Genomic DNA, 21849 nt, shown 5'->3' on the forward strand with positions numbered 1-21849 from the left:
ACACACACACACACACACACACACGATAGTCTTAGTTACTACCTCCAATGCCAGGGTAAGCCCACTTCCTCTGCACAGACCCCTGGGCTATGCTATGCTTCCCACTACCACATCGGCTCTGTGTTCTGGGCATTTAAAGTCTCCCCTTTACCACAGGCTACTGCAGGCACAGGTGCCTCCCTCCTACATTCCGGATCCATTACCTGCCGAGAAAGAAGCCCCACAGGAGTCACACAAGGCCTAGACAGTGTCCTAAGTCTCCTCTAGTGACAGCCATTGGCCCAGTCCTGGTACTTACACCTCAGAGGCTTCGTCTGCCTTTGATTCAGACATGGCCTCACACGGTGCGTCCACTCGGTGGTTTCCATATTACAGATAAGGAGACTGAGGCTTGTGGCTGCAAAAACAGACTTTTTTGCCTCAATGCCTATGACATCAGGTTGGCTGGGTCTCAGGTCCCCCTGAGAGCTTGCTACAAACTCTCTCAGGTCCCCTGTTTTGTATGGTGAGCTGTTAACCCTTGTGTGGTGGCATTTGAAGATGGGGCCCTGCAGCCTGGGGATGAAGTTGAGGGACTGAGACCCTCCCTAGCATGCACATGGAACCCTAGGTCCCATGCTGAGACCCCAGGGGCAGTCTGTATGTCTGTGTCACAGTGAAGCAGGAAGGCTTAGCTGTAAGCCAAACAGAGCCCCAGGGCAGTGCCTGTCCATGCTGCCCTGATCTTGGGCATTCAGCCCCAGAACTATGAGGGGAGAGATGGCTGTGAGATCTTGTTACACAACCTGAGTGACTGCAGCTGTCTCAAGAGGCCTGCTTTACCAAAGTAATTCCTCCATGATGTCCCGAGCCACGCTCATTGGCAGGCTTCGAAGTTAAGGGACTGCCTGCTCAAGTCCACAGGGCTAGCCTGTGACAGGCTTTATCCGATCTATCCTGGACCATAGGGCTAGCCTGTGGCAGGCTTTATCCAATCTATCCCGGACCATAGGGCTAGCCTGTGGCAGGCTTTATCCAATCTATCCCGGACCATAGGGCTAGCCTGTGGCAGGCTTTATCCACTCTACCCAGGACCACAGGGCTAGCCTGTGGCAGGCTTTACCCAGTCTGCCCAGGACCACAGATGCTGTGTCATCGGCTCTGCCTTACTTGTGGGCACCCTTGCCCATCTTTCTCAGCCCCTGGCATCCTCGCCCCCCCCCCCCGGCTCTCTCCAGCTAGGGGCCTTACTCAGCAGCTGTCCATCAGACTCAAGGAGGGCGGATGTCAACTGCTCAGTACGGGGCCACGTGCAGAGGGAAGGGACTCAGGACAAACATCACAGGGAGACCCTGATCATAGCCAGTGTGCTGGGCCCCTGTTCTGGGCCACCTCTGTAAAGGTGACAACAGGCATTCCCAACTTCCAGCTTTGGAGGGCACTGGTGGTGGCTAAGACCCAGCCAATATGATGTCATAGGCTTTGAGGCAAAAAAAGCCTATTTTCGCAGCCTCAAGCCTCAGTTTCCTTATCTGTAATATGGAAACTACTACTACAGAAAATGGCCGACTCTCGGTCTACATCCATCCTGCATCCACATGGCCCTCTTTCTGCTTCTAAGGCCCTTCCTCTTGGGAGGACCTGTATCTTCAGAGTGGGAGGGTCCAAAGTACAGATCACATCCTGTCCCCACAGGCCTTCCCTGCCCCCAGGGAGCGCCAGCTGCCTCAGGCCGACCATGTGTGGACTAGAATTCTGAATCACCCAGTACTGCAAAACACAGGCCTCGGGAAGCCAGCCCCAGCAGCAGCCAGCACCCAGACAACTTACTTGCAAGGCCTCGGGGCTTCTGAGAAAAATGCCTGTCCCAAACTGTCCCCAGCTCTCAGGATGAGTAAACATAACAGCTCTGAGCCTCTGATTTCAACTGAGAGGCAGAGGTGCTAACCAGGCCAGGGCTGCCGGGTAGGGGCGGGCAGAGCAGCTTGCACCAAGCCCCAAGGTGGTGAAGGAACCACCTACCTTCAGCGGCACCCCAGAGAGAGATGCCCAGTCTGTAAGATCTAACCAACACAGGGCAGTGTTGTGGAGCATAATCCCAGCATCCTCCTCTCTGACCCATGCCAACCTGGCACCTCCAATGGGCGATGTTTTCAATTAGCTAGAACTCTATCAAGGGGCCTGAGGAGAAGGTAGGACTGTGTGTCAGGAATGCAGATGAGATGTCACCCTGGAGATGAGTGGCTGGCCAGTCTAGACACCTTTGGAGTATCTAGAGAACCATGGTCTTGGGCAGGCCTCATCTTTGGACATTTGTCATCCCATTTGTCCCATCTGAGGCATACCAGCAGAAACCAGCATGCACAGACACCTGGCTTTTGGTACCTCAGAGCAAGACCCTAGGCACACAGCTAGTAACACGGCCTTCCTAAGGAGTTCATGCTCTAAGGTTACCCTAACACTCAGTGTAGTTCTGGGGCCCCAAGAGCTGCCTTCCTGGAGACACAAGACAGCCAGCTGGTTCCCAAACGCACAAATGGTCTAACAAGTCACCACAGCTCCCACAATGCTCCATGTCTCAAGGCCCATAAACAGTTCCTGTCAGCTGACACAAGCGTAGAATGGCTAGATGGAAACCTTCCAAGGCCCAGGGAGAGCCCTGCCTTGGGGGTAAGGACGCCACTGATAGCCCCCGTGGGCCACAGGCCCATGGGGAAGATTGCATATGTCAGCAGATGGGACTGTGAGCAGTGAATTCAGAAAACCATGGCCCTGGATGCCAAGCCCAAGTAGAACTGTACAAGATGGTGTGCGGGTTCCTGTGCCTGGAAGGTGACACGGCGGAGTCTCTCCGTGATATGAGAGGAGAGAGACCAACCCCCTCAATGGCCCTTAAACTTTACCTCAGGACCATTGGTGCGCTGCACAAGCTCAGCCTGAGACCCAACAGTGTTAACCCTTCAGGACACGGTGGGGCCCTACATGTCTCTCAGCCTTTGGGTGACAGCGTAGAGGAGATTAACCAGAGTCGCATTAAGTGCACACTTTTCAGAAAAGAATTCAGCTAAACAGAACTCAAAACTGTTCATCAAAAGACATCATTTACCACACACCATGGAAAGGTGTTAGGCTGAAGGGATGGCTTCGCGCTTAAGAGTATACACTGCTCTTCTGGAAGACCAGAGTTTGGTTCCTGGTACCCACTTTGGGCAGCTCATAATCTCCTGTAACTCCATCTCCAGAGAATCTGACACCCTCTTCTGGCTCCTGTGGGCACCTGCACTCATGTGCATCAACCCAACATATACAAGTCCAGTGGTAAGAAACGGAAAGGGGAATCGGGGGCCGCTGTGACAGGGGAGAGAGGTGCCAGTTACTTGGGTCAGTGAGGTAACCACATCAGCGTGCACACCCCACAACCTAAATAACTCCATAGGCAGGTCTCACCTGAGAAAGAATTCTGGGTACATATACCAGGAGGCAAAGGCAATTCCAGACAGTGCTGTCTCTGACAGCAAGGAGAAGCATCTGGAAACAGCAGCAAGATGAGTAAGCAGAATACTACACAGCTGACAAAGGGGAGGGAAATTGCAGCAACAGGTACGCCACAGCCACCTAAGGCAGAAAGCAAAAACGAATTCCAGGAAACTGCATCGAGAGGCTGCTTTCCGGGAGGGTTCTCAGGCCCCAAAACCAAGCAGACTGTTCAGATGACTGTTAAGAAACAAAAGGAAACCACCAGCATGGAATTCAGGGTGCTACCTACGTGCCTGGAGTGAGGGCGTGCTTAGGAGAACATGCTGAGTTCGGGCACCACACTTTCTAGAGGCCTGGTAGGCTGCCACTCGGATGAGCAGCCTCAGTCCCATCATGGCTGACTCGGAGCCAGCCGCTCACTGACAATACCACACGCAGAACCCCCTGTGAGGGGCAAAGCCCAAACCACGGAACATCATATACAGCACAAGGACCTCTTAGGGAGCGTGAGACGTCACAGGGAGAGGGCAGGGCAGGACGACATAGAAAGTGACCAGACACCAGGCTGGCCAGACTCGGTTCTCCGCTTGGACCCAGGATGACACATACATCACATACACACTGTAGCTAACACGTAATCTATAAAGTATATATCCTTGAGTATCTCTATATTATCAATGTTTTATCTCTGTCGAGCATTTACTGAGCCATGAAACTGTGAGCACTGCAGTTTGCATCATTAGACATTGCCCGTGCTTGAGGATGACAATGGTAAATGGTAAAAGGAAGTTTGTTTTAAAAAGTTCTCATTTTTTGGAGACTGGGTCAGGTAGCTCAGGTTAGCCTTGGGCTCCCTATGTAAGTCAGTAATGATGCTGAACTCACAATCCTCCTGCCTCCACCTCACCAGGGCTGGGATTGCAGAAACCCAGGGTCTCCAACACTGTTGACTGAGCCATAACCCCAGGCTCGTTTAGAGACATGACTGAGCCGGTTACAGCCAGCCTTCTTTAAACCATTAGAGGGGCTCAGAGGTCAGAATGACTCTGGTTTAAATTTGTATCAATAGGTCATATGTAATTATGTAATTTTGGTTCTTATAATATTTGTATTGTTGATATAGCTGGTAAAATGTGCAAGGCTCAGCCTGCACATAGAACTCTTTTCTGCCTGAAGCCTCTGGCACATTGCTTCACACAGGAAGAGAGGGTAGGAAGTCCTTATTTAGACCCAACTGATGACAGGGACAAAAAGACCTGCTCAAACCAGCCATTCAAACCTTAAAACATCAGTTATGGTAAGGCCGTGAGTTCAGAATAGCTCCAAATCAGTCACGCACAAGCAGCCCTAACTGGTCACCAAGGAAGCATGTTAACAAACTGACCCAGGATTTTTTTAAATGGTAAATAATGGGGAAGAATTGGGGCATTCATCCAGCGTCCCCATCTATCTGAATTCTCCCATTGTGGGCCCAGGGAAGTTTCCCTTTATAGATGTTTTCCAGCTCACAGGAGAGGAAGAATGGCTAGATGGGCAGAGAGGTCACTCAGCACAGTTACTCAGGGAGTTTGTTGGGGGAGGCATTCCCTAGCAAGTGCTCCTAACCTCCAAGGACAGAGGCATTCCCTAGCAAGTGCTCCTAACCTCCAAGGACAGAGGCTGTGTGAAGCCACCCCCCTACCACCCCCCCCCCCCCAGTGAGGATGCACCACCTCCTGTGAACTAGTCTTTCAAATACTTGGAAGTCTGACTGTCACACCTCTCAAATGGCCGCTACCATACAGGGTGTCAGAGGCAGAGGACCAGGCCAAAAAGGCTGAAAGAAACCAGGCCAGGAGAAATTCCTCAGGACAGACCATCAAGTTTCTGTTTCTCACAGAAAAATGGTTAAATAGCTGCTGTGATAAGCTCATGCTTGTGAGGCATTGGGGACTGATTAGGATAGAGAAGCAACAGGGCAGTGTGGGGCAAGGCAAACCTAGAACCAGGCAGCCACTCTCAGGCTGATTCCAGTGCAAACCCGGGATGAAATCATAGAAGTAAACAAGACGGGCTGGGAGCTGGCTCAGCAGTAAGGGCCTGCTGCTAAAGTGTGACAAGACAGAACTCAGGCAAAAAGTTGGGACCTGCAGGACCTGCGGGACCTGCCGGGGAATCCCAGTCCTGAGAAGATAGGTGGATTCCCTGGAGTTCACTGGCCAGCCAGGTCAGTGGGCTCCAGGCTCAGTGAGAGACACTGCCTCAAAACAATAAGGTGACAAGTGACAAGAAGACTCCGTGTTGACCCTCTGACCTCCACAGATACAAATGCACATGTACACAGACATGCACACACATACACATGCACACACGTGCACACACATGCACACACATACATGCACATACACAAATACAAACATACACACATGCACATATACATAGAGGTACACATATAGACATGTGCACACACATACACATGCATACACACATACACAGAGAGAGAGACAGAGAGAGACACAGACAGACAGACAGACAGACAGACATAGACTTTTAAAAGTCTTACCCACTTAAAGGTCCCCCAGGCACGAGGGAGAAGAAGACAGGCTGGCCGAGGCTGAGAGAGCTGTCCCAGGTCCCCACCTGTGCAGGTCATGCCTTAGCAACCACAAAGATCAATTGTGTTTCTGAAGGGAACCTCATATTAAATGCCTGTGAGTCTCCATGGGAACGGGACCAAGGCTAGCCAAGCACAGGAAGGCCAATAGATGGTCTGCTGCTGAGTGGCCCACACCCCAGTCTGCCACCGTGCTGCCGGTGGTGCTGCCGGGGGCAGGGGTGTGAATGCAGGAGAGGCCATGTCCACTGTGCCTGGGACCTGCCTGCCTCAACTCTGACTCCTGATGGCTGCTGGGTTGGAATGCAGGCCTAAGTAGCCAGATCCCTTGCTTTCTAAGGGACCCTGGAAATTCATTTTTCTGTACAATTCCCTGCTTCTTTAGCGCTGGCATCTAATCTAAATATTAAAAAAAAAAAAAACACTCTGTGGGTAGGCCAAGCAAAATCTCCAAGCTAACTGCGCCCAGGGAATGGCAGCAGGCTATTCCTTTCCACTGCAAGAACTGACTCCAACCCAATCCACATGCTGGGAAGACATGAAGGGAGCTATTTAGTCAGTTTGGGATTAATTCATTTTTAGGTGCCCAATAAAGCTGAGAATTCAAAAGACCCCATCAACTCCTAGAAGTCTGTGAGCACCAGCCTCTGCAGTGAGCACCAGCCTCCGCAGTGAGCACCAGCCTCTGCAGTGAGCACCAGCCTCTGCAGTGAGCACCAGCCTCCGCAGTGAGCACCAGCCTCCGCAGTGAGCCCCAGCCTCCACAGTGAGCACCAGCCTCTGCAGTGAGCACCAGCCTCTGCAGTGAGCACCAGTCTCCGCAGTGAGCACCAGCCTCCGCAGTGAGCCCCAGCCTCCGCAGTGAGCACCAGCCTCTGCAGTGAGCACCAGCCTCTGCAGTGAGCACCAGCCTCTGCAGTGAGCACCAGCTGCAGGACATTTCACAGGCACCCACCACCATTAGTTGATACAACAAAATGCCCATTTGTGCAGAGCTTTGGAAAAACATCAGGCAGGGAGTGTCCTTCCAGCTTTTCTGGGACAGCAGAATCCCAGGGCCACAGATGAAACCTATTTGTTAGTTCACAGCAGGCAATTTAGTGCAAAGTGCCTGCAAGCAGCGGTCTTGCTGTAGACAGGCGCTGGATGCCCACGCTGGCTGCACCGTGACCCGGGGCTCTCTGCTCTGCTTCCTGCCCAGAGATCTAGTTTCAGAGCAGTGTAGAGGACAAAACAGACATCGGCCCAAGAGGGCAAGCTCTGTGGCTAAGGACCAGAACAGACACCCCTCTCACCCAACCCCGAGTGTCTTCCCCTCCACCCACAGACAGAACAGACAGACGGATGGGCAAAGCAGGCCCAGTTAGTCCTTTATAAATGGTCTCGAGGTGACTGGATCCCCAGATCAATAAAAAATTAAAGAGGTGTCAAAAACACCATGGGAAGGAGCCAAGTTGATGGTTTAGTCATTCCCCAAGACCCAGGCCCTTCTCCAGGTGCTAAAACCAAGTCAAACGCATCCAGGGTAAGAAACAAGTCCAGCAGGATGGAGGAGCATAAAACCCAAAGGCCAAACCCAAACAGCAGCTCTGTGCGACAGAGGGGGAAAAGGCTACAATCCCTTCACAAAAGAGGCATGGGGTGGGAGTTAGCACCCTGGGACAGCAGAACCCCGTGGGCTAGATGTCCACGATTTATTTACTAATGGGGGAAAAAGAACAGAGACAGCATAGAAGGACGATTCAGCTAACTGCTGGCCAGTCAGTTCCTAGCCTTCAGCCACTAACTTTCTTTTGGGTGGTTTGCTTTGCCATAGAGCAGTATGCTAGAGCTAGAGCAGGTATTTGAGGGGAATAAATACTTATTTATATATTACATACACGCACAAGATTACTTTAGGGGTGCCCTGGGTGATGTGGGCCCATTACGGTCTGCAGCACCAGGTGAGGCGGTACCCAAGTTTCTCCTGGAGCTGCGGTCTCATCTGTCCTGACCGGAGTGAGATGCCAAGTGCATGTGGGTGCTCACCAAGTCAGAGGGGCGTCGGGGGCCGTCTGCCTCTGCCCTAGTGGGAACTGAAGTATCCAGGGAGGCCTCTGTGACATTTGCCAAATGCTGAGCTATCCAGTCCTCTTGCTAAACTGACCCGTTTTGCCCACTGTGGTTGCCCTTGAGAAAGCAGCCGGGAGGGGGGCAGCTGTTCAGCAGAGACACGTGACTTGTAATGAAAGACTCTGGTGTGCTCAGGGGCAAGGGCCATTTTGGTTTTCCATGCTGGGTGCTCATGGAAGATCTGTTACTCTGGCATAAAGGCTGAGGGGACAGCCACTCTGGGACAGACTTTCTGTGCCTTGGTGTCTCTTGACCTCCAAAGCCAAGGGCCCATCCTCTGAAAATACCTGCCCTGCAGAATCCCAGAGGCAGGCAGTGCTTGCCTGAGGCTGGCAGCAGCGGTGGGAAGGCAGCTTTATCACAGGAGCACGGCAGCAGGAGCACAGCAGCAGGAGCACAGCAGCAGGAGCACGCAGAGAACAGACTGGAAGGTCTAAGTGACCCAATAGTCAGGAGGGGTAGGGCGGAGGTGTGCTGAGGGACAGAGCTGAGCCACTGCAGGGATAGGGGACATTCGGGCCCACTTGGAGCTCAGGTAAGTGACCTGCAAACAGTAGCCCTTGCCAGCTCGGTGGGTTTGTCTATGCACAGGTGGGGGCTTTTCTGAACCTGGGAACTTTCTAAGGAGCCTTTTCTGAATTGACAAGAGGAAGCCTGGCGGGATGAGGGGGATTCAGGCTGAGTCAACCTCAAGGGTCTTTTTTTCAAAGCCCAGCTTCTCTTGATGATATCGGCATGGCCCAGAGGATACTGAGATAAAGACCAATGCTGCTGCCGCTGCTGTTGGGGTGGGAGTGGGGTGGAAGGATCCGACCGATGTGACTGACTGCTTACTGTGCTTGTGGATCCCCGTCAGAGACCTTATAGGGACCGGGGGTGGGGGAGGAGGGGATGGCTCAGTGGGTAATGAATACACATTCAGTACAAGCACAAAGGCCTGAGTTCAGATCCCCAGGCCCCATGTAAACTGGAGACAATATTGCATGCCTGTCATCCCAGCAGCAAGATGGAAGGCGGAGACAGAAGAACTCCCCGGGAGCTTGCAGGCTGGTAGCCCAGATACACAGCTGAGAACAACAGACCCTGTCTCTGGTAAGGTAGAAGGTGAGGATGGGTGCCCAAGGATGACCTCGGACCTCCACACACACAGTACACACGCAAACACACAGACAGACAGACGGATGGACGGATGGACAGATGGACACACAAACACACACACACACACCTTTCTGGGAAGCTCCCATTTTTCTTTTTCCAATCACCTTGAGACTTGGAAGCCATTTTCGCCACAGTGGGAATACTGAGGCCAGACACCCAGGAAGGAAGCTCAACCAGCTTCCAACCAGAAAAGAGCCTCTAGACCCAACAGGGCCCCAACTGAGCTCAGACTCAGAAGCCAGAACTGGCCCTGCTCGCCATGGGATAAGTGTATAAGACACCCATGCTCATGACAGAGAGTGACCCTCCAGTGCCTGCACGCAGGGATGTATGCTGCTCCTTCTGCGGAAGGTAAGGAACAGGTCAGCATCTGTTTGCAACAAACAGAGTCCCCAGGACAGAAGTTCCCAGGGTGAATGATACCGTCCCTGAGTCACTGGGATTAATTCTTTACAAGAAAAGAATTGGAGAAAAAAAAAAAAAAACCTTTACATATTGCAGGTCCCCATAGCCAGCAGAGGGCTGTGGAACATAAACACAGTCTGTTTACGATGCCTGAATCCCATGGTTCAGTGACTAAGAAAACAATGTAAAAAGTAGAAAGGACCATAGCTCAGTGGAAGACCGCCTGCTTGCCTGGCACGCACAAGGCTCTGCGTTCAAAACCAGCACCCAGTCCTGTACACAAAGCATTCTGCAAAGATTCAGGCTGTGATTTCGGGGTGACCCACTTGCACACTTGATTTTGGGGTTGGTGATAATACAGTCCAATATTTAAATGGAGTGGAAAATACCCAGTTTTTATCCAGCTGATGTCTATGTCCATGCATTTCCTATGAAGAACAAGAGCTGACGCGGCTTTCAAACGGGCGTTTCCCACACCAGGAGACTCTTTCTCACATGTGTGCACAGGGCAGGCTGTCCCCACAGGTCACCTCCAGGTTCCCGTCAGCCCCAGACCACACCCTCTCCCCAGGAGGGAGAAAGACATCAAGGGTGTCTGTTGAGTTGGGCCCCAGCTCCTTCTGCCCCCAGTCTCCTTCCTGTGGTAAAGGCCCAAGGGCACGCCCGTGTCCCCAGAGTCTGTGGTGGGCTTGGTGGTGAGCTGGCCTGATGACCCCCAAACCACAGTTCATCTGCAGCCTCAGCATGACTCCCAGGAGTCAGCGGTGGTGACAGTCACTTCTGAGTCCCCCTTGGCTTTACTCCCAATGGCTTAGTATGCACGGAGTCCACAGCCACCCTGCGTTCACACTGAGGAAGTGGCAGAGGTGACCTACACTCTTGTCCTACTTTGGCACTTTTAGATGCATCTCGAACGACCCAGCTTGGGGAAAGGTGCTCAGCTTGGTTTCATCTCTATCTGCAGGGGAATTGCTGTCAACAATTCCCCTGTGTCCCCAAAGCTGGCTGTGTCCCCACGAATGCTCTGTGTTATCATCAGGCAGCTCTGGAAAGTCGCTTAATTTCAAACTAGACCACCAACAGCAAAAGGATCATTATAAGGAAAAACTATGTAAAGCAATTTCTTTCCAGAATTTTCCATTCGATATTTTGGGCCGGGGCTGAACATGAGTACCCGAAATGGAAGGATGAGAACCCACAGCTGAGGGAGATGACTGGAAACCTTTGGTTGTCCTGGAGATGACACACGAACTTGACTCTCTCCTTCCAACTGTTGCCTTCCTGCCCTTTGTTTCTCAAAGGCGATCAGAGCCAACTTCTCCAAAAGTCCGCAGATCACCTCTGACCTCAAGGCCACTAGCACCTGCTGTTCCCACTCCCCAAAATGCTCTTCCTTCAGACCCTCCTGGGGCTGTGCCCACCCTGCCCCATGGCTGCCGTCCAGCTCTGAACCTGTCTGACATCCCCCATGATACACTCCCTTAGACACTGGCATCTACACTTATATCTGTCCTTATGCCCTAGGGATAAATCACATAACAAAAACGCCCCTCGTGGAAAGTGTGTGCACTGCCCCTATCCCACCCACCCAAAGCCCCACCCAAAGCCCCACCCAAAGCCCCACCCAAAGCCCCACCCAAAGCCCAGAGCAGAGCCTGGCTCAGGAAGCAGGCAGCAAAAACTTGGGCGCTCTGGGCATGAACAGTGGGAGAGATCAGGGGTCAGGGACAGAGGGTGAGGACAGAGAGAGTTGGAGAGGACGGAGAAGGGACAGGGGGAGACTCATGCTGGACCTGCTGCCCTGTGCAGCCTAAAATGTCCCAGTGCAGTATCAGGAAGGGAGATGAGTTCCAGAAACGTCCACAGTCAGGAAAATGCAGGTCAATGTTTACAGACCACATGTCAAGGGTGGATGAGGGAGACCCAGTGTTCCTGGAATGTCACGTTTCCGTTTCATGGAAACTTCTGTAAGCATCTTTAACCCTCAGAGTGGGAAAGAAGATGAACTCTCAGCCCAAGGAAGAACAGGCTCAGAAAGGCAAGAGCATTCAGGGATGCCGCCCAGAAGAGATGCACACAGTAGGGCGCTTGCTCGTGGGCCAAGCTTGGAAACACTGGCTGTGGAGAGGCAGAGCAAACTTCTGAGGCCAATGCTTGCCTCTATGCAGAGACCAGGCCTCGTGCCCACTGGACCCCAGATCACACACTGCTGGCACGTGGCCATGTTCTGGGCGGCCAGTTCTGGTTTCAGGGGAAAGGAACCCTCTGAATGACAACTAGAAGGGACGGAGCCACACCCAGTCACCGTCAGGCAGATGGAAACGCCGAAACAATAGAATTCAGAACCCTGCACCTCAGAGGGATGTGTGGGACTGTCCCCCAGTGCAGAACCGGGAGGACTGAGAGCCTTGGTAATCAAGAGCAAAACTGTGGCCACCTCAGAGCACAGCAGGCCACACTGAACAGAACCTTGGGAACAGTGTGAGCCAAGCACCAAACATAAACTGGCCAGTGACACCTTGAAGCCTTGGGGACACATGGCTCAGGCCCGGGAGGGGGTGGAGAGGACAAAACATAAATGGAGACACCTGAATATAGCATTTGAAGGACCAGTGCTGGGCTTCAGGCCAGGCCTGCTATGGGCTGTGGAGTGGTGGAGGACTGAAGACCACAGGAATGGCTCCCTTCAGAGTGTCTAATATTCTGCTGTCTAGGAAGTGCCAGGGCACCTCCTGGACTTTCAGATTTTTAATGTCAACCAGGACAGTCAAGGCTCTGAGATGTCCGGCAACAACCCAACCTTTTCACCTTTTAAAACCACAGACTGTTCCAGCAGGAGGATTCTCACTAATTACGGGGTGATGTTGGGGTGAGGTGGGGGGGGGCAGACACTGCAGAGAAGGTCCTGAAGAATCCTGCAGTAGAAGCCATCAAATCCCTGCATGTCTGAGGGTTGTATCATGTTGGGGGATGGGGGCTCACCCTAACACACCTGTGAGCCTGCCCGCGTCTAGAAAGCTACCTTTGGAGGCCTCACAGGGCCCCCAAGCCCAACTGCTTCCTCTGTGACAGGAGCCATCCTGTCCGTAGATCTGTGGATGCAGCAGACACAGGTGACCACCCGTGCCCCACTGAAGTATATACCTGCAGTTCCATAACCGAGGTGATTAGCATTCGTCTTTAACTCAAGATGACAGACAAGGTGGGAGTGGGAGGGGTCAACACATCTCTGCTTCCAGAGACCAAACCAACACTTCCCCAGAGGCTGCTGGGAAGCACCTGCCCTGTCCAGACACGAATCTCATTTGCCCCCAGTGGGGTCAGCCCTCTACCTCCACACGAAATGGAGTAAGACTGGGGACGCCTGGGGTTCTGGAAGCTTCCAGAGCCGGAGCTGCAGACAGGAGCGGCTGGCCACTTGGCCATTTCCTCTCAATCCTGAACCCTTCATCCCAGATTCCTCATTGCCTGGAGCTTCAATGGGAAGAGAAGTCACTTCAGGCGCCCCTTGCTTATCTTGGAGTGTGACCTTCCTCTGAGAGTCCAACAACTCCTGTCACAACCGCTTTGACAGCCATGCCTCTGGCCAGGCTATGTGCTGGGGATGGGGGGGCGGGACCCTCCATACAAAGCCTTTTTTCCATCCTCTTCCTGGCCCCGCCTCCCTACGGCCGAGCTCAGCGCAGCGGAAGCCCGTTGCTACCGTCTATCAATGGTCTCTGTGTCCAGGCAGCGGGCGGCAGAGCTGCGCACAGCCCCCATTCATGTCCTGATAGAGCCCCTTTCAAGGCTGTGCTCTCTTCTTACTCTCTGCCCTTCCCCGTGCACAGAAGACAGCCATAAAACGTGCTTTTCCTCTGTGGGAAAGAAAGGAGGCTCCTCTCCCTTCCTTTCTGCTTTCCTGTCCTCTGTCTAAATGTGACTGCGGAAGGAGAATATGGAAGCGGTGAAACAGACCCAGTTCATGACCTCAGGGGACACCCCGGTGGCCAGAACTCCCTTCATTGGCCTTTCCTACTGAGTGGTGGAAGGGGACACCTATGACTACCGCCACCTATCCCCACGCTCCCACAGGGAGATGTGCGTGTGTGCGTGAGAGAGAGAAAGAGAGAGAGAGAGAGAGAGAGAGAGAGAGAGAGAGAGAGAGAGAGACTAAAGGTTACCTTATTCTCAGCCCTCAGGTTACCATGGAGATATGAGACATAGGAGGTGGCAGGGTACACCAGCGACTTCCAGGATAGGGACCCTGAGCAAGCACAGCTTCTTACCGTCATCCAGGTAGGTCTGGTCCAGGTTCTGTTCCTGTTTGACTGTCACTCCCGTGGGCAGAGCTTCCTTCTGGTCACTGGCCGGGGGTCCGTTTTTGGCAGCTCTTTGGCTCGGGGCAGTCTGTTGCTGGATGACCGTGGGGTAGGAGCCTGGGTTCAGCCTCTGAGCTGGGCTGATGGGAGGCGGGCCAGGCCTGGCAGAGCCGGGGCCGAAGTTTTCACAGTACATGATATGCTGGGACTCCTGCTGCCCCCCACCACGAAGCTGTTGGTTGGTGGGTGAGTAGTGGATCACGGGCGAGGCCTGCTGGCTGGCTGAGCCCTGCCCCTGCCCCTGGGAACCAGCGTGCACTAGCACAGAGCGGTGGGCATCAGCCAGACCCAAGGGTGCTGCCAGGAGGGATGGCTGCTGATAGCCCAGCAGGCCTGGACTCAGGCTCTTGCTCCTCTGGTAGAGGGCAGCTGCAGGGCTCTGCTGCTGGTAGCGGGCATCAGGGGACGAGAGCCCTGAGCGGAACTGTTGGCAGGGGGCCATGGTCGCCACAAGGCAGGAGGGGGACTCGGCCAGCATTGGGTGCTGTGGGTAATAGGGCTGGCTCCCCAGACCTCCATGGGCGGGGCTGCAGATCAAAGATGGTTCATACTCGTCGCTGGGCTCTGTCTTGATGGCAGGGACTGTGGGAGAGAAAAGCGCAGGGCTGAGGGGATGTGCTTGGCGCACACCATGGTGACTCGTGGGTGTGTGCTGAGGAAAAGCGAGCCTCGTGGGTGGGAGCGTGGCTGGTCTGCCATCCTTGGGCTACAGGATCCCCCTGGAACTGTCTTCAGGTGAAACTTGACCTTGAGGTACAGGCTGTCCTGGCTGTGGACGGGCGGAAGCTAGACTTGACCTTACTGACATCTCTGCACATCCCTGTTTCTCAGGGTGGAAACTGAGAGAAGACCTGTCGGGGACCCCACCTCCTCTTGACCCCATTGTCTCCCTGCTGCGTTCCCTTCCACCGGGCAAGCTGACAGGATCTGGGATCACTTGGAGACAAACCTCTGGGTGTGTCTGGGAAAGACTTTCTACTTGGGGTGAATGTGAAGACACCCCAGGCCCCTGAACAAAGGCAGTCACGGCCCACGGACTAGGGCCCAGGACTGAAGGAAAGGGAGAAGAGGAGTTACGCAGAAGCTACATCTCTCTGCTTCCTGACTGAGTGCCATGAGCAGCCACCTCACACTCCTGTGCCTTTCCCGCTGTGAAAGGCTATCTCCCCTCTAAGAATCAAAGTGAACCTTTCACCTATCCCTTAAGTTGCTTTCGTCTGGTGCCAGCCATAGCAATGAGAGAAGCAGCTGCCAACCTGCCCCAAATCCTCCTTAAGCATCACAGGGTCCGAGGGGCAGGGACAATTGCACAAATAGGCGGCAGGCTTGTCCCTAATTATAAGTGAGGCCGCCTCCTGAGGGCCAGAGGTGGAAGAGGAAGCAGAAGCAGAATTCTGACTTCAAAGTCCCCAAGATCACTTCTGAAAAAGCCTTTTAAGGGCCAGCATCTCCGTTCTGCACGGCTAGGGACCTGAGGGTTTGGGCCTTGCTGGGGTCCTGTTCTACCAGCCAGGCCTCGGGGCTCAGCTCAGGGAGGTCTTACTACTGCAGGCACAGGGAGAACGCCCCCAGAAAGCAGCCTCCTTGCTGCCTGGGAACCCTGCTTGTGCTCCTGACAGGAAGTCACGCACATCGCCTCTCAACGGCATCCTCATAGGAACTGCCCAAGTCTGCCATGCGCCCTGATGAAGCTGAGGCCACCAAGGCCAGACATGTGGACCAGTCGGAGGACGGCGACACACTGGGGACTTCACAGCTGGGATTACAGGATTATAGAGGCCAGTAACTCTTCCCTAACCTGTTGGGTGGCAGCAGGGGTCGGGGTAGAGGCTAACCCAAGGGTGAAACATTTCTACCCTTTCCCAATTTATCCACTATAGTCACTGAACCCATGAGTCACCTGAGAGTTTTCTCAGGAAGCACTCTGTGAAGTTAGCTCCACTTTCTCTGGCCTACAGAAGTTCATGAATGAGACCTGGTCTGGATGTGCTGCAAATAACTCCACGCCACCCATGTGGGGACAGTTAAGGACCCCGAGAGTTCTAGAGCATGTCTACCTTGCCCTGAATGTGACCAAACCTGACAAAGAGAAGCAGCAGGAGCCATCTGCTTAGCTGTCTGTAAATGCCCTCCCCTACTACCCAGGAAAATGTGACGGCCAGCACACGAGAAAACGGTCTGGGAGGGAGGGAGTCCTCTGCCCAGGGAACTCAGCTGGGAGCAGAGCGTGGGTGTCTGGAGCTGCCCACCCGTCCTGGGCAGGATGGTCAGGGAGAGCGTCTCACCTGGGTGGTAGGTAAAGTGTTGCGGCTGACTTCGTTTCCTCTTTCCGTTGATGACGTAGAAGTTGACTTTCACAGGCACACGGATGTGCTTGTTCCGATACTCGGGGATCTCAACAAAAAGCATGTTCTGGAAGGAAGCAGTCGTCATGAACCTGACCACATGCGGCATGCCTGGATTCCCACCCAGATCCCAGGCGTGTCCACCCAGTCCACCCTACGGTGGGCAGGCTGGCTTTGTGCTCGGCATTTATAGGGACATTTGATTGAAGGGGATTTAACCTTTCATCCCAGCGAGGGAAGCTAATGTAACAACCTGTGTGGAGATGTCACCGTCACACACCAGAGCGTCTGGGCTCTGCGTGATCAGCTCACTAAGTCCAGTGTGTACTGATACATGCTGAGGTCAGTGTGTGGAGGAGGGAGGGAGGGAGGGAAGGGTGGAGATGGGGGAGGAGGGAAGGGTAGAGAGAAGAAGGAAGGGAGAACAGGGGACAGAGGCCTCAGTGGGGACACTGAGCTCTCAGGTGGCTTACAGGCTGGCTCTTGTCTTTATCCACGGTAGCTTCCATCTCCCAAATCTGCTGCCCATCTGGAGAAGACAAAAACAACAGCCTTTGAAGGAACAGAAGAGGCCAAGGATGAATTCCACCAACCCACGTAGCAATGCATGCCAATGTGCAGGTGTGTGTGTGTGTGTGTGTGTGCATGTGTATATATGTGTGTGCAGGTGTGTGTGTGTGATGGGGATTGTGTGATGGGGGTGTATGTATGTGTGTGTGTATCTGTGTATGTGTGTGTGCATATGTGTGTATCTGTATGTGTGTGTGCATATGTGTTTATGTGTGTATATGTGTATGTGTGCAAGTATATATGTGTGTGTGCATGTGTGTATATATGTGGGGGAGAGAGGAGATAGAGAAAGGGAGGGAAAGGGAGAGAAAAATGTGTATATGTGAGAGAGTTCAAGTGTGTATATGTGTGTATGTATGTGCGTATGTGCATATGTGTGTCCATGTGTATATATATGTGTGAATGTGTATATGTGTGTGTATGTGGGGATAGAAGAGAGAGGGAGGGAAAGGGAGAGAAAAATGTGTATATGTGAGAGAGTTGGTGTGTGTGTATATGTGTGTGTATGTGTGTATATGTATGTTTATCTATATGTGTGTATATGTGTATATGTGTTTGGGTGTATTTGTGTTTATATGTGTGTATGTGTTTGTGTATATATGTGTGTATCTGTTTGTGTGTATATGTGTGTATGTATGTATGTGTTTGTGTATATGTGTGTATGTGTGTGTATGTGTGTGAAAGTGACAGAGAGAATGTGCATGTGAGAGAGAGTTGTATGTATGTGTGTAAGAGAGAGAGAGCTGTGTCTGCATATCTGAAGCTCTTTTGTTAGAGTCTCTGGGTTCCAGGAGAACTTAGCATTAGAAGAGTAAGTAGTTGGAGCTACCACAGACTCTGCATCATAATCTTCTCCAATCCAAATGCCTGTTTCCCTTCCTTAAAATAAAGTCACTGTTCCCCGTGGCACCTGATCACACTGATCTTTGTGGCACCTTTCCTCCGTTTCCACCAGGCCCTCCATGCCCAGGCTGTCTCAGGGGCTTCATTATGGCCCAGCTTGTCCGGGTGTTCCCATCCTCAGAGAGCACAGTGGTTTAGCCATCCCTCCCTCAGTCAGGACGGAGCAGGTGGCCTGAGGGCGCCTGACTCGCGGTCACCAGGAGGTGAGAAAACCCCCAAGCCCACCCGCACCTTCCCTGGGCTCCCGAGAGAGTCATGGCAGCAGATGGCAAAGGCTCTGCTAAGCAGTGGCTTTTCCTTCTCAGGGGCAGAGGGCCGTTGATTCCCCGAGTCTGAGGCCAGCAAACAGGGCCAAACAAAACTCTTTATTTTCAAATTATAGATCTCTCTCCTGACCACCTACACTGACCGCTAGGCCGTTTTCACTCAAACAAAACATTTCCATGAGGGCTTCCAGGGTGTTTGCGGAGCGTGAGTGCTGAGGGATATTAAATGGTTTTATGAGAAAGGGAACATTCTCGAAGCTAGTAAATGCTCGGAAAGTGCTGAGTCAACGTCCAGTGGGTTCCTCACTCGACTCGGTAGAGACTTCACCCTGCTCACTGCAGTGGGTTGTGACACAGGACACACCCCGACATCTGGCCTCAGAGCCCCCTCTTTCTGGAGCAAAGCTATTAGTGTCGGCTGTAATTGCTTAGATCTTCCAGCTCTGAGCATTGGCCAGAGAATGTGGGCTGTGAACAGCATTTGAACTTACTGGCCTAGGACCCCCAAGTCCCCCCCCCAAAAAAACTAACAAAAATCCAGTAATTGCTACAGAACAGGTGCAGCTGGAGGTTCTCAAAGCAAGGGATAAGCCAGAGAATGTGGTAGCAGCCAAGGCTCTAGTCCTGACCTTCAGGGAGGTGCAATTCTGAATTTGAACTCTAGCATCTAAAAGGTCAGGTATGGCCACGTTTGTGCCTGAGCCCCAGGGCTGTAGAGAGTGACACAGGAGGCTTTCTGGGGCTTACTAGTGCCAGCCTAGCTCTAGGCGCAGTAAGAGACCCCAGCTCAAAAGTATAAGGTTTCAGAATGTCCTCCTCCACCTGCTACCCAGGCACACACAGGCGTACACACCCAAGCATACATCACTCCCACAGATGGAGAAGTATAGAGGGGGACACCCAACATCCATCTCTGACATCCACATGCACATGTGATCACAAAGGCATCACAATACCACACACACACACACACACACACACACACAGAGAGAGAGAGAGAGAGAGAGAGAGAGAGAGAGAGAGAGAGAGAATCCCTGTGGAAGGGACCAAGTGACATCTTGGATATCTAATGACCATGTTATAATAATGGGATATACAAAAATGTCATCCGCTGAGGGATCAGGAGCAACCAATCCAGGGGCAGGAGAAACAATGGCCAAATGGACACCAAAGGCCCCTGGCCAATGCCATCAAAGCCCAGCTCTGCCATGTGCAAAAGTCCAGACAGAACTTGTCGGGTAATCTTCCTTCTCATGTGAGATGGGTCCAAGGTCACTGACAGAGACCCAGGCTACACAGCCAGGCTCCCACCGGGGCTCCAACCCTGCTCACTCACTGCACCGTGAATGCCAAGCCAGAAGCCTGCACCCTGAGGAGCTGTAAGGGGTTTCCCTCCTGCCCAGCCTCTCAGTGCCTGAGGTTAACCCCACAGGAGCCTCAGTGTTTTGAGGAGCACTTAGAAGGATGAAACGGGCCAGCCTTGGCTACAGAGTGACTCTCAAGAAATAGACAAAAAAGACAGAGACGGAAGAAGGGGGTGTTGGGTGGGTTTCCAAAGCTCATCCTTGGGCGTGTCAGACAGAATTCCTTGAAAAAACTGTCAAGAAATTGAACTGGGACCACAGGCTTCCAGCCTGTCTCCCATCCTTGATTTGCGGCAGGGGAAATACCGGCGGCGTGCAGAATGGCTGTGTTCGTGAACGGGTGTCGCGGTGGGTTATGACTGATATACCCTTTGGGTCTATGGATCCAGGAGAAAAGGACAGAGGCCTCACACTCTCGCTGAGGATGGGTGTGGCCACCCGCTGAGTCACTGCCAACCAGAGCTTGAATACAGCCTAGAAATGAATCAGCTCAGCACCATCAGAAGGGAGTTTGTGTAAAGACACAAGCTATTAGGTACAACAGCCCAACCAAATAACAAGGGAGAGGCTTCCAGGAGACCAGCAGAGGAAGGCCACCACTCTGAGAGGCTGAGACAGGACATCTCCGGGCAGGACATGCAGTCACCCCCACTGTAATGGTACATTCTTCCAGTTCCCCTCACAGCCTTCTTGCCTCCTGCACCCCTTGGCACTGCCAAAACCCTCAAGGTCCTGCATATTCCAGCTTCTATCTGCCATTCTTATCTAATGCCTGCCCTGGTTCCGAAGCCTCTTGTTCCTCAGATTCCAATCTGTGCCTCCATATGCCTCCCACAAGGCACAGCTGGCCCAGTCAGAGTGTGGAGCACTGGCTAGTGTGGAGCACGGGGCTCCCAGAGCAATTAGCCAGACTAGAGCTGGCAGGATCGGGCAGCCTGGCTGGGCATACACGTGTGTTGTCCCCCCCCCCAAGCTTAGTTTTATGTTTTGTTTTTAAAGATTTATTTAAAGATTTATTTAATATATGTAAGTACACTGTAGCTGTCTTCAGACACTCCAGAAGAGGGCATCAGATCTCATTACAGATGGTTGTGAGGCACCCTGTGGTTGCTGGGATTTGAACTCAGGACCTCTGGAAGAGCAATCAGTGCTCTTAACCGCTGAGCCATCTCTCCAACCCTCAGCTCCTGTTCTTAAGACGTGGGTATCTGAGGATGCTGCTGTGATAGGCAGGGCCCTCTGGAGCTGACAGGTGAAGGCTGTGGGAAGAACGTGGGTGTCCGAGGAAATGCCCAGTGCCCTGGCAGGCTTGGTGTGACACACCGCCTAGAACGGTTTTTGGAAATGCCCTGTAAAAGTGCCAACTCTCTGTCCCCTGTGGCGCTCAGCCATTTTATCCCAAACTTTGCAACAAATAGACCTGGCCTGAAATCCTTGCTTGCCCACAATTAGCTGTGTGGCCTTGGGGATAAGACATTGTGTCTCTCTGTCTCCAGTTTAAAACATGAGATTGTAAGAGCATTCACGTCTCCTAGAGAATGTATAGATCACTGCATAGGAGCCTGCCTGGCAGATGCTCAGTCAGGGCTGTTACGTCTATCTCTATCTCGACACAGAGTTCAACGTGAGAATGCATACATGTTAACATCAGAGCCTAACAGGGATTCTCTGTTTGCAATTATGAACATCAACTTGCAGGGCGTGGCTGGAATCTACAAAGAAAGGGTGTTGAGGTGGAGTCTCTTCCAGGAGACAGCAACGTGGCTCCCTACTGCTTTGCTCTGGAAAAAAAAAAAAACTGGGTCTTTTTAGAGGACTAGAGAGACAGCTCAGTGGTTGGAAGTACTCACTGCTCTTGCAGAGGACCCAGGTTCCATTCTCAGAACTCTCAGGGCAGCTCACAACTGCCTGTGATTCCCGCTCCAGGGGACCTAACGCCCTCTTCTGGCCTCCGCGGGTACTGCACCCACAAGGTGTATACACACACATACATAAAAAAACAATAGATCTTTAATGGGTCTTTTCAAGCTTTGTGTCATCGCACATACCAGTGACCTTGGGCCTTGGGAAGGTAAGGTAGGAGGATTGGGAGGGAAGAGAGAAAGGAAAATGAGAAAGGGGAGTGAGGAGGAAGAAGAAGAAAAGGAGAAAGAAAAAGGAGGAAGAGGAAAAGGAGGAGGAAGATGAAAAGGAGGAGGAGAAGGAGGGAAAGGAAGAGGAGGAGGAGGGAAAGGAGGAAGAGGAGGAGGAGGGAAAGGAGGAAGAGGAGGAGGAGGGAAAGGAGGAAGAGGAGGAGGAGGGAAAGGAGGAAGAAGA

At 52.7% G+C, this 21849-nt stretch overlaps 1 protein-coding gene across 3 annotated transcripts in view; it reads right to left on the bottom strand.

The window, feature by feature from the left end:
- Nfatc2 (nuclear factor of activated T cells 2) overlaps nucleotides 1-21849 on the bottom strand; it is a 117009-nt gene that overhangs the window by 14608 nt on the left and 80552 nt on the right. For all 3 annotated transcript variants that reach the window (XM_052184388.1, XM_052184389.1, XM_052184390.1), the window contains exons 7-9: nucleotides 16904-16959; nucleotides 16371-16497; nucleotides 13993-14667 (exon numbers count right to left, since the gene is read on the bottom strand). In XM_052184388.1, the coding sequence (XP_052040348.1) occupies nucleotides 13993-14667; nucleotides 16371-16497; nucleotides 16904-16959 (858 nt within the window). The remainder of the gene's footprint in view (nucleotides 1-13992; nucleotides 14668-16370; nucleotides 16498-16903; nucleotides 16960-21849) is intronic.

Source organism: Apodemus sylvaticus, chromosome 5 (assembly GCF_947179515.1).
Source record: "Apodemus sylvaticus chromosome 5, mApoSyl1.1, whole genome shotgun sequence".
Taxonomy (NCBI): domain Eukaryota; kingdom Metazoa; phylum Chordata; class Mammalia; order Rodentia; family Muridae; genus Apodemus; species Apodemus sylvaticus.